This window comes from Pterocles gutturalis, unplaced genomic scaffold (assembly GCF_000699245.1).
Source record: "Pterocles gutturalis isolate BGI_N339 unplaced genomic scaffold, ASM69924v1 scaffold25056, whole genome shotgun sequence".
Classification (NCBI taxonomy): domain Eukaryota; kingdom Metazoa; phylum Chordata; class Aves; order Pterocliformes; family Pteroclidae; genus Pterocles; species Pterocles gutturalis.
This window is the reverse complement of record NW_010106171.1, coordinates 1-16,662: the sequence shown is the minus strand read 5'-3', so window position 1 is coordinate 16,662 and position 16,662 is coordinate 1. Positions and strand designations below refer to the sequence as shown.

Below are 16,662 nucleotides of genomic sequence, written 5' to 3'. Positions count from 1 at the left end.
TCCCTACTGGAAATATAAGAATGCAGTCCAGACGTTCAACCACAAATTATATATGACAACAAGGACAGAACCTGGCTTGTCCTCTGTACCACCACTCAGATACACTAAGCACTGGGATAATTCCCAATTCTTCACAGACAAAAAGACAAGAATGAAAGATCTACAAAATATTTTTAAAGAAACAGACAGAGAGTGCAGTAAATCTCCCCTTTAAATTCTCTCACATTACTTCTTCCACTATAGTACCTGGGCTGCTCTGCACTCTTCTTGCAAGGTTGCAATTTTTTGCTGGTAAGCACTCAACGTACGTTGGTGTTGCTCTGAAGAAGTTCGCAGCTGTTCCTGAACTTTATGCTTTTCTGATGTTAGTACAGCCACTTGAATCTGAAAAAGTCAGTTGAAAACTTCACTGTGACAAAATTTTTTCTTCCCTCTCCAAGGGGACATGGCACAGAGCATTCTACTCTAGTTATTCCTGCAAGAACTGGTGAATATAAAATTGAAGTGCAACAAAAATAAAACAAAAAATAGACATAGGTTACCACACACTTAATTTAAAAAAATATATGATGTTGTTTAAAGAGAGAACTGAAGACAAAATTACAGTGGTGGGGTGGCAGCATTTAAGAGAGCCAACCTCTCTCCCTTCCCTGCTACCTTTCATTACATCCAATTCCTATGCTGCACAACTAATAAAATTTATACAGATGGACAATACTTAAGATTTTTGCTGATGATGTTGCATTCTTTTGTTTTTAAACTGAGCAACTTCCATTTTTAAAGAAATTATTTAAAAACATATCCCAGTTACAAGCTTCAAATTATGCAGTCCTCTCTTTTGGTAGAAAGGGAAAAGAAAGGGGGAACAAGAAAAGGTAAACCTGTTTAAAGAACATCACAGGGGAAATATTTGGGGAAAGCAACAAACAGACAAAACTAATTTGAGAAAAAGAACACCTTTTCATTCTTCAGCCTATATTCCATCTGTTCATTAAAAGTCACACCCTCATTACTTAAATAAGAAACCTTATACTAAGAAAGAAGTGAAGCTCCTTGCCTTATAGGCTTCCACTTGTTGTTGACTGGCTTCCAGTTCCCCTTTTAATGATGCCTGCAACATTAGATGGTCATTTTCCTGCATAATAAAGTTATCAGGTTATTAAAAAAATCCATACCTCAGCAACTTAATAATTCACCTACCAGCCCATCATTTAAAAGTTAGTTTAAAAATGGAACACATAGTCATTAACATGTGGACTTACAGCTTGCTTTGAATCAGCCAGTTCTTTTTTGGTTTTCACCAGGAGCTGTTTTATCTTGGCACTTCTTTCCTCCTCCTGTTGCATAGTTGACTGAAGGGACTCTAATGCAGAAAATAGCAGTTATATGCAAAGGAAGCTTCCCTTCCTATATTTTCTTTAAAAATATTGGAAAATATCTAAGGAAATTCTGAAAGATTTCTTAAGAGCTGCAAACAAGTAGCTTACAGTAAGTTTAGTATCCTATTTACAAGTACCATAAAGATCTTAAAATAAATGAAATTATTTTAAGACTTACATATAAGGATAGGAAGAAAATTTTTTAACCACACGCTAACTAGTAAAATTATTAATGAGTAAGGTATGTCAGAATGAAAACCCCTGTCAGTCACCAACTTTTAGCACTTATGATTATCTTAATCAGGTAAGAAACACAGTTTATCAGGCCATTTGGCTTTTATTTGCTGAATACAAGATCAAGTGATTCATAACCTAGTGAAGTTTCTTTTATGGAAAAGTAATTTGACTATTTAACTGCTTAGTATTCCCTGCAAACTTTACTCTCACTCACCAACTCAAGCTGTTTGTGAATTGTATGTTTTACCATTACTCACTATGCCATAGAGACTCTTGCTGTTTACAGTTTACTTACTTATTTCTTCCTGTAGGGTCTCTTGCTTCTGTTTCTGAATCCCTGTCTCTTGCTCAAGATCTTCTATTCTGCTGTCTTTCTCAGTAATCTTCTGATTAAGTTCTTTTACTAGCCTTTCATAATCAGCTATTTCCATATCCATCAGTGTACTCTTCTGAGCATCCTGCAAGTTACACACAATAAAGCTACAGCTTCCAACCTGCCTTGGCTGGTAAAAATATTTTTAGAAATTATATTAAAAAACCTATATTGCCCACCTAACAAAAAACTTGTAATTATCCATATCCACAAGCACAACCCATTCATCAAGTTTCCATATCCACAGCAAATAATCTTTTTTCAAACAAGAACCAGAAGTTTTGAAAAACCTGTTCCTAGTTTTAACACTGCTACCAGTAGGTATTTTGCAGATATCAGTTTCTATCATCTTCAGGCCTTAAAAGGGCAGCTTCTGAATTGTGCACCATACAAGTACTCCAGACATCTGAATTCTATTCCTGTTTCTGCTCATGACAGGCCACATGACCCAAGCTAAAACAAACAAACAAACAAACAAACAAACAAACAAATAATAAAAAAAACACCAAAAGTACACATCACCTCTCCATACACAAAACCAGGGGTAAAAACCCTCAAGTATTTCCTTTTGCAAACCTTGGGCTTTAAAATCCTCAGAAGAGAAAGGGAGGCATTCAGCACAGCAAGATGGGCCAAAATCTTTGGTAGCCCATTAAGCACTAAAATGAACAGCAAGTCTACCTTTCTGGCCAGCTCTAGTTCTTGCATAGTTTTCTGTAGATGTTTCTTTTCCTTCTGAAGTTGCATCTGAAGCTCCTCCATTTCTCGGAGAGCACCACTATGTTCCTGAAAATTAAATACTTCTCACTTATGCAGTCCAATTGCAAAATGGATGCCAGCATCAACTTACACTTACACACACACACACTTAGGTTGTACAGAGTTTTTTTTTTTTTTCTTTTTTAGAAAATCACTGGGAACCAAAGAAAATCCCAGAAGTTTATGATGTGTTTTTCACATTCTGTAACAATCCTCAATCTACTCTAGGTGACAGTCTTGCAAAGTTCTTTCAATGAACAGACGAAGCCTTCAAAAAAGACTGAGTCAAGTAACAAGAAGCAAAAGTATGGAACTTGTTCTACACGAATACAGTTTACAAAGGTCTAACAGTGAAAATAATGCTTCAACTCATTTGCCCTCTTTACAGAGTACTACCTTTGTTTTCTGCTCTTTTAGAAGCTTTTCAGCTTCTAGTTCTTTGTCAGCCTTTGCCTTGGCTCTTTGTATCTCCAGTATCTGAGCTTCCAGCAGCTTAGCATTACATTGCAGTGTTTCAACACAAGCCAGGAGGTCTTCATTAGCAGAATGTAACTGATCATTCTGAAATTATCATAGTGGAAAGATAAAAACATAAGCTTAATCTGCATGTGACTTTGACAAGTAAGATAGTTTGTATTTAAAAAACAAACATCGATTTCTATCCAACTCCTTCACACACAGCACTCCTATGGATGAGTCTTGTCCATCTTAATTATTTTAAACCAGATTAAGAAATAGGCTAAATTAAAGTCACTAGCGCAATCTGATTATTTTCTTCAGAGTTAATTTGCCCAGTTTTCTGTAAGATGGCTAGAATTACAAGAAATCTAAAAAAAAATACCCCAACATTTATGCTTTCTGCAAGAATCACCTTTCTGCCGCAATAATATGCAATGTTCGAGTACTTATTACCCCACTTCAAATATTCAAGCTGCTGTATTTATAAATAAGTGATCATACTGTTAATTCCTAAAAAAGATTTAACTACAGCACCACCAAGCCTTCAATGAGGTCACATCAGTACGTAATAAGAACTCCTCCTGTATCTGGGCTATTTTTTCAATGATTTTAACAGATTTAATTTTGAAATCTTCAGTGTTTTATCTCAGTCTCTATTATGCAGATTAAGAATGAAGTATAAGTGAAAGAAGCTGCCAATTACCTATACAGTGTTTTTATTTACAAAATACCTTGCAACAAACTTGAATAAATCAACACTGGCCTAATCAGCAGAATATATGCTACTATTTGTCATTTCTTCCTACGCTATTCACTACTAGCTTCCATTTATAAGGAAACAGCAGCCTAGGTGGATCTTCAGTGTAATTATGTATCGGGTCTGTGAGTTTAAAACCTAAATCCCAAACCCATTTCAGTCAGCTTTGCAAAAAAAATGTGTCTCACAGCTGCTAAAATACTATCTTAGACTCTTTTGAGCACCACTATAGTATTCCACAGTGCAACCTGAATTCTCACCTTGTGAAAGAAGAAAAAACACATAACTAATTTAGTATGTTTAAACACTCTGTTGATTAAATAACAAAAGCACATTTTGCCTAAGATCAGAAGAAAAAAATGTAACACTTAATGGTTACTGTACTTCAAGAGATGTATAGGTGTGGAATCAGATAAATAGCGTACGTTTGATACTTTGTTTTTATATCTGGTACATGCACTGGAGTTGTACCTCCAACCAAAGCCACAGTTGATCACCTGCTCTTTCCTGTGAGTTGACCTGGGGTAAATTAAACCCCGTTTATTGAAAAGGCCAGACATTCCACATACACTAACCTTTGTCACGGCCCAGAGAAGATATCAGATGTTGAAAAAACCCCCTAAATTTCAAGTCACTATCCAAAATGCATTTAGGTTATGAAACTATATATATGAATGATCAGATTAATAAAATAAACTCAGTAAGTAAAATAATTTTACTGTAATCATCAACAAATCAGACACACATACAGAACTGACCTGCTGGGATGACACCTGTAGCTGTCTTTTGAGTTCATCTATCTGACGTTCAAGATTATTTGCTCTACCTTTTTCAGAATCCAGCTGTTCTCCTTGCTTATCATATTCCATCAGAAGATTCTTAACACATACAAACACAAAACCATGATTTTTTACAATATACATTGCATAAGCACATTCTATACCTCAGACACTTAATCTTCCTATTATTTTAGCATATAAATTATCTCACTGCAACATCAGAAACCTCAGAATGGAATTAAAGCTATCGCTCCATTACAGGCTCTGGGAGAAACCCTTTTCAGTTCACAAAATTCTAGAATAATTCAGGTTGAAAGGGATCTCAGAAGGGTTTACATTCAACCTCCTGCTTAAAGCAGGGTCAGCAGTGAAATCAGACCAGGTTGCTCAGAACTTCTTCTAGTCAGGTCTTTCCAAGGACCTGCCTCCAAGTATGGAGATGGCACTACACCTCTCGGCAACCTGTTCCAAAGCTTGACCATCCTCATAGGGTAAAAATGTTTATCCATGTATCCAGTTGGAGTCTCTCATTTCAGTTTAGGACTACTGTCTCTCATATAATTATTTAGGTTGTTAAGAGACTCTTAAAATCATTGCGTCGAACAGTAAACCTAACACGGCCAAGTTCACCACTAAACCATGTCCCTAAGCACCACATCTACAAGCCTTTTAAATACCTCCAGGGATGGTGACTCCACCACTTCCCACTTCCCTAGGCAGCCTGTTCCAACGTTTGACAACCCTTTTGGCAAATAATTTTTTTCTAATATCCAATCTAAACCTCCCCTGGTGCAACCTGAGTCCATTTCCTCTTGTCCTATCACTTGTCACTTGGGCGAAGAGACAGACATCCACCTTGCTACAACCTCCTTTCAGGTAGTTGTAGAGCAGTAAGGTCTCCCCTCAGCTTCCTTTTCTCCAGACTAAACACCTCCAGTTCCCTCAGCTGCTCCTCATAAGACCTGCACTCTAGATCCTACACCTTCATGGGAGTGCTGACCACAGAGAGACAATGACTTCCCTTGACCTACTAGCTGTACTCCTGTTCTTGCAGCCCAGGGTGCTGTGGCCACCTCTGGTACCAGAACAGAGTTTTCTCATTCTCACTGCACTGCCTACCAGAACCCTGGCATTCTTTTCAGCAGCCACACAGTGTGCCCAGATTGTATCAAGTAGTTCCTGTCTCTCACATGAAGAACGTTACATCGATCTTTGTTAAGCTTCAAAAGGTTTCTGTTAGCCCATTCCTCACGCCTGTCTACGCCTCTCTGAATGGAAGTCGTGCCCTCAAGTCTATTGACTGTTCCCAATTAGGAATAATCCAAGAACTTGATGAATGTGTACTCTATCACCCTCTCCAGGTCATTGCTAAAGTTAAACAGGACAGGTCCCAGCACAGACCCCTGTGGTACCTCATTTGTCATTGGCATCTAGCACAAGCCATTAATTGCTACTCTCTGAGACAAAACATGCAACTATTTTTTTTTATTTTTAAGCACTCAGTCAGTTGTTTACCAATTCGATCGTAATCTCCTAGTGCAGATACAAGAGTACCGTGAGAGACCATCAAAAGCCTTCCTAAAGTCAAGGTAAGTGACATCCACTGTTCTCTCATCCACAACTCCAACTGTTTTATCATAGCAGGAAATCAGATTAATCAGACACAATTTACTCTTGGAGAATCGATGCTGACTGTCCCCAGTCACCTGCTTCTGCTTCATGTGTGCAGAGACGTACTCCAACAGGACTTGCTCCCAGGGAATTGCTAGTTTAGGTCTTTATCACTTAAGGTCTTTCTAACTGACCCCCAATTTAATATACTTCAAAGAATTCATAAGGATCTATTGTTTTGCCTCAGCAACACATTGTTTGATACATATGTTGCTAGATTTAGAAGGTTCAAAAATACCATCCAGTAGAAAGGAAGTGCCTTATTTTATTCTGACAGCAGCCACACAGTTTTACTAGAACCTTACATTTCTTCATTTGGGTACTCAACTGCACTGACATAATTTCTTTTGCCAAACATACTTGTGCAAGTAAATAGCAGTATATATCCAGGCTAGCCTCCAAAAGCAAAGTATTTTCTGACAGTTACTATCTTTTGTAAATATAGTACTATTCCTACCTTATAGCTTTCAGCTCCTTGAATCACGTCTTTCATTGAAGCAGACAACTGATCTTTTTCTGATCGAACCAACTCCAATTCGTCCTTCAGAGCCTGCACCTTATTACAAAGAAGTTTGTGTCATTAAAACAGAACCCTGCATGCAGAATGTTTTTCATATTAAGAAGCAGTCAGGATACCTCTTTTCGGCTGGCATCTAATTCTTTCTTTGCTTTCACAGCAACAACCTTAATTTTATTTAGCTTCTCTCCTTTTTCTGCAGATTCTTTTTCCAGCATACCTAAAGTAAACAAACAAGAAAGTGAAAAAACACAACTACCCTCTCCCCCAAGAAATTAAATGAAATTCAAACAGAACACAAATAGTGTAACTTTGAAAAAAAAAACACTAATAAAAGCAAGAGGGGATGTTCAAACATTTCATTCAGTTAAGCATTTAAATTTAATTTGAAGCTAAACCATCCATCCAGCCAGACAGCTTAGGCACAAACTTTCCCTGTTTCAGAGGCTTCCATCTCTGTTAAGCTGTGTTCATGTCTACTTCTACATACAGTTGTAACAATTCAGAACCATTTTGTTTCGAATGTGTTGGGATAACTGCAATTAGGCAACAGTAGTTTTGGCAAAGTGTTGCTTTCCTCTCCTCTTGGCAGCCTTTAGGGATTCTTATTGACACAATTATTCCCCATATTTAAAAAAAAAAAGATGAAATTAACTACATTTATAGCCATTTATAGCCAAATGTACACAGAAAGGGAAAAAAAAAGTATCAAATGATAACTGACTTAAGATTGCTAACAATATTTTAAATCCTTAATGAAGGAACATTGTAAGAAGTTGCATTGAGATCTACTTCCCCACCTTCTTTAGCTTGTAGGAATATAGGACAATTATACAGAGAAGGAAAAACTAACAATCTAAAAACCCCAAACTATATAACAGAACAGTGAGAAAGATACCAATTTTTTCTTGAAGCTCTGCTACTGAAGACTGTTGATCAGTTTTCTCAGTCAATGTCTCCATTAAATTCTGTATTATAAACAAAGATATAAAAAGTATTACAAAAATTTATTTGTGATACCTGTTTTTCCCCTAACAAGCCTCTAGAAGTTTCAGCTACAGCTGGACTGGGCCTATGTGCTTACTACCAAGAAAGTCTTTATGTACAATTTCACATCAGCTTGGTAATTGAAAAGCATACTTATGTTGAAAGGAAAACATTCCAACCTTTTAACAACGGCTTTCCATCCTGTCCAAGGACAAAAAATGGGAGACCATTAACTCTGCAGCTGTCAGTTTTACATAATCATCAATTCCCAGGACCTGAAGTTAGGAGCAGCTAATGTAGATCAAGCAGGAGTTTTGCTTGAGATGGAGCCATAGAAAGTTAAGAGGTGAAAGATTATGAGGCCAGTTAGTCCATCTAGTTAAATGATCACTTTGGGGAGTATTGATAGGAAGAGAGGTTGAAGTACAAGCAACTTTTGTCAAAATAGCATTATGATGGGTTTTGTTTGGTTGTCTTTTTCCTGGGGGGAGGGGGGGGATTCTGAGGTGCTAGGAAACTTAGAAACATGTGCTTTCTAGAAGGGAAACTCACGTTTAGTTTAAGGAAAAAAAAAAAAAAAAAAAAAAAAAAAGAGACAATTGAAAGTATTTTTTGAACCTTAATTCTGAAGACTTTAGAGGTTTAGTCTGTATACTTCAATAACAAAATATAACCTTTAGAGAACTCAGTTCGTCTTTCACATTTCTAAGTTCAGTTTCCTTTTGTTCCAGAATGAAATTTAAGTCGTCTTGTTTTTCTGATCCTTTTTGCTGTTCTTGTATTTGACTTTCACAAAAAGCAAGTTTTTGAGTGATCTCTTCAATATGAGCTAAAAGATCTTGATTTTCAGTCCCTGTTTTCTCACTGGCATTCTTCAGCTCCCAGATATCATGTTGAAGGGCTTCCTTTTCAGACAGCGCTCCTTCTAATTCTTCTCTCAAGAGATCCTTTTCTTTTTCAAAATCCTGAATCAGGGATCTATGTTCTGCATATTGAGATGCATATTCTTCCTGTAGTCTCTCAACTTCCCGTTGCAAATGAAGAACTTTTTCCTCGTTCTGTAGAGTAAGGCATTGCTCTTCTTTAATTTTTGCCAAGCATTCATTTGCAATTTGTAACAAGTTAAGAGAATCATATTCTTCATTAGAATCTGAAATGCCAGACCCCACTTGCTCAAGTAAGTGGTACAGCTGAGTTCTTACAAGGGATCTGTGTGCTTGTTCATTTTCAAGTAATGTTGATATACGGTCTTTTTCTGCAGTCATCACTTGTAGTTTCTTTTCTAAGTTTTCAGATTGCTCTTTCAACACTAACCAACCATCTTTTTCAGATGTAATCTTTTCCAGCTCTTCACTTAATCCACCTTTTTCCAGAATGGCTTTTTTATTTTCCTCACTAAGAGTATATACTTCAGATGAAAGTTTCTCTCTTTCATGCACCAGAGATTCAATCTGTTTTTCCAGTTGTGCTAGTGTTTGAGCATTTTCACTCTTCCTAGTTAAAGCTTCATTCAGTCTCTCTGTTAATTCCTCCACCTTTTTCTTCAGGTCGCTATTGTACTGCTTAACAACATCTACTTCTTGCTGGAGTTCCCAAACTTTTCCTTGTTCTTGCTTGCACCTTTCCTGAAGGGTTTCTCTCTGTTCACCCAAGCATTTTATTTCATTTAAAATTTCCTTGTTTTGATCAGTAAGAACAATGATCTTCTCTTCCAGTTCTTTCATAGCAGTCTCTTTTTGGTTGATGGAACTTGTTATTGTGTTATTCTCCTCCTGAAGACTAACAATTTTACATTTAAGTTCTTCTACCTCTAGAAGATTAGATGACAATTTTTCTTTTTCTTCCTGGAGGCGATTCACAGTTTCAAGAAGAACATCCTTTTCATTGAAAGCAGCTCGGAGTTTCTGTTGCAGTTGACTGACATCAGAAGCCTGCTGTTGTCTCATTGATTCAAACTCCCGGCTGATCTTTCCAGCAGATTCCCCTAGCTCAGTCTGTAGAGTTTCCATTGTTTCCCTCAGGCTGTTGTAATTGGACACTGCTTCTTCTTTCTCCTGAGTTAGCTTTTCAAGTTGTTCTCTAAGTTCCTGCATTTCAAAAACTAATGCCATCTTTTCTTTTTTAGAATCAGATAATAAAGCTTCATTTAGTTCAGAAATTTCTCTCTTATGTTGCTCTTTCAGAGTCTGAATTTCTAACTTATGCTCTTTCACAGCTGTTTCAGAGTGCTGTCTTGCTGCTTGAAGTTCCAATTTTAGTTTTTCAATTGCACAACAGTAATCTTCTTTAGTCAGCTGCAATTCATTTATCTTAAAGTCCAAGTCTTCCCGCTCACGAAAGTACTCATCCTTTACATGATGGATTTCTTCTTCCAGTTTTAGTTTCACATTACTCATGTAAGTTAACTCATCTTTTAATATACTATGTTGGGACTGGAGCTCTTCTAAGCTACGCTCCAGGTGCCTAACCTTTTCTTCCATTTTTGCTTCTACACTAGGTTCTTGTATATCTACAATATCCCTCTTGCTTTCTACATTTTTATTTAAGACTTCTCTCAGCTGCTCCAAGCCATATGCACACTGGTCAGTATGAGCACACGTTTCATCCTTTCCACCTTCCCCTTTTATTAAGCCTTCCCCTGACAAATTGTGCTGTAACTGATTTATCCAATTTTGCTTTTCTTCATTTTCTTTAGATGATATTTCAATCCAATGCATCAATTCTGACACCTCTTCCTGATGGGCAATTTTTAATTTTTTAAGCTCTTCATTCAGATCATTGATTTGGTTGTAGTAACACTGAGAGTTGCTTTTAATAGTTTCCTGCAGATTTGCCACTTCTTTGTTTTTGTCTTCATTCACAGTTTCCAACTGCTTGCTGAGACACAAAATTTGCTCCTCATAAGGAGATTTAATTCTTTGAACATCATCTTGTAATCTTTTAAGTTCTTTTTGACTATCACTATGACATTCAATCTGTTCCACCAGCCCCATTTGTTTCTTCACTTGTTCCTCTAATTCTGTTTTCAGCTTTGTTAAGTCCTCGTTGTGTTTGCATTGTGCATTTGCTAATTCACTCTTCAGAGCTTCTGTTTCTTTCAGAGAGTCAATACTTGATTGCTCGAGTTGCTTCTGCAATTCTTCTGTTTTAGCCACTGCAGACTAAACAAACATGCAAGTTATTAAATAATGGTAATGTAGCATACAGAATTTCCAAATAAACTGTTTACAATAATTAACTGGAAGATTTAGGAGGCCTCAGTTTTAAAAATTGCTACAGTTTTAAAATATATAACTGTGTTAGGACAACTCAATTCAGAAGACACTGCAGAGAGTACAAAAATGTTGTCAGAATGAGAAAGAAAAATGAAGCCTTAAATCATGTTTACCAGCATAATTTCACAAAATGGTCATGACAGATTTCAGCTTTAGCAACCATTCTGATAACATATTGAAGACCAAACTACTTTTAGTGCATCGATTCACGTATCTGGAATATAACCATGTTTATCAATTGTAAGCAATTCACTCTTCACTTAATTAATAATAAAGTTAATTAATTATTACTGACATAATTTCGATGCCTTAGATGACAGGCTCCTTCCTATGAGTATCTGAATTTAAACATCATATTTCCCATGGAAAGACAGAGTTGATTGATTGAAGCCATCACATATGTGGGCTACTAATGCACAGACCAAATTATTTTTGAACAGCTGTGGATCTAGTCAGTGCATTAAAAATTCTATATTTATTGTCAGTCCTATAAAAAGATAAATTAGGAGGTACAGAGAAAATATGCTTTAACATATGAAGCCTTTAGATTTTTTTTTAAGGTAGAACAGAAGACAGGTAAGTGAAGAAAAAGATTAAAATGAAATACACAAGCATAACCAGAAAATAAACATAATTCTGAAGTATTTTATTAACGCCCTATTGCTCATTTCAGTACCTCTGCTTCTTGCTTTCTTTGAACATTTTCTTTCTTCAGAGCTATGCACTGCTGCTGAATTTCAGCTTTTTCCAGAAGTACAACATCCAGTCTTTCTGTGAGAGCCTAATTTTAAGAGAGAAAGATTGCCAAAAGAAGTGCTTATTAACAACAGAAGCCTGAACTACTTTTGCAAACCATAGGAATTCACATATTGGTTATGACTTTTTTTGTCAATTAAAAGATCAGTCTGATTTTGAAAGTTACTTTCAACCCAAATATGACAGATATGGAATAGGCAGGCTAAAACAATGGTGTTGAGTAATAGGTTCTGTTCAAAATCATATTTCTGATCAGCTAACTTTTTATCACCAGGTGCGTGGGGAAGCTCCCCTTCTGTAGAAAAGCAATCTCCTACCAATTTATTAAAAACAACTTTCCAGTTGATAAATTCCTCCTCATTAGCAACTTTCACTTTCATATGCTGTCTATGACCCTTACTTTGAGAAAGACAGATGTTCTTGACACTTAAAAAAATTCCAGTTACTTTCCTAAAAGTATTTCTTGTGACACGCAACTTTAATTATGTATTCCTGATCTCATCAAATGACTGTCTCAGAGGTTTTCTAAATGGCCAAAGTCTTTCTGCTGTGGTCATTCTAAAATAAACAAAAACCTGTCTAACCAACTACAAAAGGAAAAAGTCTTGCTGAGGAAATTATACTATTCTGTACTATTTCTCACAGAACTGTAGTGTTTTCTGAAAAGTGGAGTAAGGATGTGGGGGGAGGAGGAAAAAAGAGTTTTAGGAAGTGTCTTGAATTCCTGAAAATTTATTACATTCAATTTGAATAACAGTTTTAAAGTATTTACCACAAATTATTTCTGTAGATTTATTTCAGCTAACATTAAGTAATACATTAGAAACCCATTACATGTTCCCACCTGAATAATATCATCAGCTCCTCCAGTAGCTGCTTTAGATCTGAGTTCTTCAATCTCTTTCTCTAGTTCTTAAACAAGAAGTACAGAAATTTCACAGCATTAATTGATGCTCCATTACAGTACCAAATTGCTAGTAAATCTACAGCCTAACAACACTCCTAATCAAATCAGAGATGTCTTTTACTTCATCAATTTTTGTTTGTTACTGAATGGTACAAAAGGCTAATGGAAAGAGAACAAACATTCAGTACTACTTCTCCAGTCCTGACATTTAGCATGGTTTCCTGAAGAAGCAAAGCTTCCTTGCTTGTCTGGAGTGACAACAGATAGACAGAACTTCTTTTGATTCTTGTCCTACCTTCTATTTCACGGTCCATGTAAGCCAGATAAAAGATATTCAGTTTCTACTGGCTCTCTAAAAATAGGCAGCAGGTAGAAGAACCAGATCTTATGAATAACCCCACTGAGGAAAAGCCTACTATAGCCCATTCCTATCCTTATTGTTTCGCCCGGCAGCTACCAGCAGCCAACATAACTGACTCCAAACAAGGGGAAGTGACACCACTCCAAGTAGTTGGCCACTGGAGGAAAAGGGACAGCAGAGAGCAGGGAGACAGCACATGAGAGCACAAATTTACACAGGATACATTTAGGTAGTTAACACAAAATTTATTTTTTGCATATTTAACGATTTTTTATTAAAGAAACAAATTATCAAAGTAGCTAACTATTTCAAACTATTTCATGCTACAACAGTATTAACTATGCAAAATCTACCATTCTCCTGCCCACCTGCCTCCTGAAAAGCAACAGGTATCCCTGCAGCCGATATGAGGAACAGACAATGACAAGTCCCACTTCAACTCCTAAACAAGCTACGTTGTTCCATCACGCCACTCTGCCAGATCAAAATTAACTAACACCTGACAAAAGCAATGCTTCTTTTTCTTCTCTCCCTTGCTCTAAGAACTTCAGTCCTTATCCTCCCACAAAAAAACCAGTGAAATTGCAGAAAAAAACAAAAAGCAAAAAAAAAACCAAAACAAAACCAAAATACTAGGATATTTGTTTGGAATTTAAATCTACCTAGCAAAAATACCCAGTGATATCAGGAAAAGTCAGATAGTACCAAGCATTAAGGTAGAAATTTTTATCTTTCCTGTAAGGTACCTGTACATCTTGACTTCACTTTCTGTATAAGCATCACTTGCTTTTTTGCAAACTTGATGAGATCTTCTTTGGGCAATGTGTCCAGCTGTAAAAAAATATGTGTTACAGAAACCAGCTTCCTCCAACCCAGAGGCAAACAGAAAAAAGGACACTTGACCATCCAACTTCTGAGAAGTTAAATTTTAGGGCAAGAACTGTCTTACCACGCATTTGCAAGAACAATAACACTTCAAGTTACTGCTGTTCTGTTATCCAATTCTGTTATTTCAAGCTATTTCTGTTATTTCAATAACAGAAACTACTCCTAATTCCGTAATTTTCCAAAATCATTCCAGAGCACGCAACTGGGCAGCATCAGTTAGAAAGGCAAACTCAGTTGGGAAGGGTTACAATTCAGTAATATAATTTGAACAATGTTTTGAAAATAGCACGCTGACTTAACATTGACATTAAGTTTTCTTCCAATATATGGAAAGAAGTCTGTGTACATTATGAAACAAACCACTGACAGAACTAGATGCTACTAGTATTTTATCAAGTATGATGACAGGAAGCAAACATACCAATAAGAGATTTTTTTTTCCCCCCATGTTTTCCAAAACACCTTTGCCTACTGTTTGTAAAGCACTTTTTCAAGAAATCTAGAAGACAGGAAACTGTTTAAAAATACCCTTATGTCTTCCTATTAGTCATAGCTTGCATGGTAAGCTGTAACCCTTTCAACTACTTATATCCAAACAAATGAGATTTGTGACATCTGATTACCTTTGATTTGCCTGATCCTGGAGTGACAGAAGATGCCACCATCTCTTGCCCAGCATCTTGTACCTACAACAAAATAAAGCACAATCTGTAATAACTCACCTTTTTAATGTAGACTACCAAACGATCTAACTGAAAGTCTGCTAACACTGAGAATAAGTGAATATAGTGGGAGCTCAGGAAAAAAAAATAAAAACATATTTGTAGAACTAGCCAGAAGGGTAACAGGAAAAAAATCTGTTGAAATCTACTGTTATTAGTCCAGTACAACAGCAGAACAGAAAACTCCTGACTTCCAAACTAGTATGATCTTATGATTCTATTACTGAATTGGCATCTAGAATCGATACAATACTGAAAAGTCATTTTACTTACAAGAGGTTACAAAAGTGTGACTCACCATCTTGGTCTTAAAAGGCATTAAAAAAAGGCATGAATGAAAAAAAACTTGTAGAGGAGTCACAGTTAAATCAAACTTTGGGAACTTCTGAACCACATATACCATTCAACTTTGTTTTCTTTCTTTCTTAAACACGCTGGTTATCACTAAATTTGTCAGCCTAACGAATGTATTTGAGAAGACTCTGCAAAGCCAGGGCTCTTTTGAACAAAATGTAAAACCCCCACACTTTCTTTTCTTTCTTTTTTTTTTTTTTTTAACACACCAGTTAGCAGCACTAAAAGTGCTGCCTGACAAACATGTTTGAAAAGACTCTGCAAATTCTGGGCTCTCTGTTCCTAACATCCATGCATAATGCCTTCTACTGTCAACTTCCACAGATCTAATCTGGGAGACTCTATGTTACTCTGCAGTGGTTTATATGAGATATGTTTACCTATACTTGGAAACATGAAGAAACATAGATAACTAAGATGGGGCAAAGAAAAATGGAACAAACACTTCCAATATCTTAAGGGTAGTATTTTCAAGCTTTGACCTTCACCCTGCTTTTTCCTTCCTACTGTCATGTGTGTTATCTGCACGCTTGTGTGTATAAAAGTGAAGGGGTGTATATACAGATACTGGCATTTTTATATATCTACGTGTGGGTGTCTATGTACGCACAAATACCTTCACTTCTATTTTGCTGCTCTTCTTTATTCTGACAAAAAAAAACCTTATAATAGAAACCAAGGGAAAACAAAACTGGATCTAAGGACTACTAGAATGGAGAATCACTGAGCAGCAATTTAGAGAGAACAGCTGATACAGATAACAAGAAAAGCCATCATTCATACTATTCAAGTACAGACCAAGGACAAAGGTGGTTACAGTTATCTCCTTCCATATCACAAGGGATAGAGGTGGTTTGTTTTTTTTTTGGTTTTTTTTTTTTTTTTGAGATGGCAACAGCAAACCTACTAGAAAATAACGTGCTTGTTAAATATAAATACAGCATTTTTAAAAAAAAAGATAAAAAGTTTCAAATATTTTTGGTATGCAAAACTTTTTCAACATTTACATTCTTAGTATCTCAGTACTGCTGTTAGTGAAACTGTCACTTAAAAGCAGCATGCTTACACAGTATAATTAAACACAACAAATTGTATGTACTGTTTAGAAAATTATAGCATGTGTATCTCCATACTAGATTAAGGTCAGATGAACCTACACCTTACTTTTACTCTCTTTTAAGCTAATAGAGGCAGAACCTCATATCATGTATGATGATGTATTCAGTTTTGCTGTTCTGATAAGCAAAGCAGCTCGTGTAGAGGACTTGGATTAGAACAATGAGGAAGATGGTTACTAAAAAACCCTGAAGTTTCCATTGATTAGGTGCAAGCAAACTGTAAGCCGGCAGACAGTAAGTAAACTTCTAAGCACAAGGCTGAATTGTGCTTAGAAGATTCTCAAGTTTCTCTTCCACCATTCCAAAAACAGGATATGCTTCCACGCTTTACTGACACATATCACAGAATCACAGAATGTTAGA

General features: G+C 36.3%; 1 protein-coding gene across 1 annotated transcript in view; it reads right to left on the bottom strand.

Annotated features, from left to right (window-relative positions):
- GCC2 (GRIP and coiled-coil domain containing 2) overlaps positions 1–14,791 on the bottom strand; it is a gene marked incomplete at its 5' end in the record, with an annotated part of 25,623 nt that extends 10,832 nt beyond the window's left edge. Inside the window, 15 exons of the mRNA XM_010087702.1 lie at positions 247–384; positions 1,058–1,135; positions 1,263–1,363; positions 1,912–2,074; positions 2,671–2,775; positions 3,145–3,309; positions 4,723–4,842; positions 6,872–6,970; positions 7,051–7,151; positions 7,830–7,899; positions 8,593–11,079; positions 11,870–11,974; positions 12,794–12,861; positions 13,964–14,048; positions 14,729–14,791. Of these exons, the coding sequence (XP_010086004.1) occupies positions 247–384; positions 1,058–1,135; positions 1,263–1,363; positions 1,912–2,074; positions 2,671–2,775; positions 3,145–3,309; positions 4,723–4,842; positions 6,872–6,970; positions 7,051–7,151; positions 7,830–7,899; positions 8,593–11,079; positions 11,870–11,974; positions 12,794–12,861; positions 13,964–14,048; positions 14,729–14,791 (3,948 nt within the window). The remainder of the gene's footprint in view (positions 1–246; positions 385–1,057; positions 1,136–1,262; positions 1,364–1,911; positions 2,075–2,670; positions 2,776–3,144; positions 3,310–4,722; positions 4,843–6,871; positions 6,971–7,050; positions 7,152–7,829; positions 7,900–8,592; positions 11,080–11,869; positions 11,975–12,793; positions 12,862–13,963; positions 14,049–14,728) is intronic.
- Between the last annotated feature and the right edge of the window lie 1,871 nt (positions 14,792–16,662).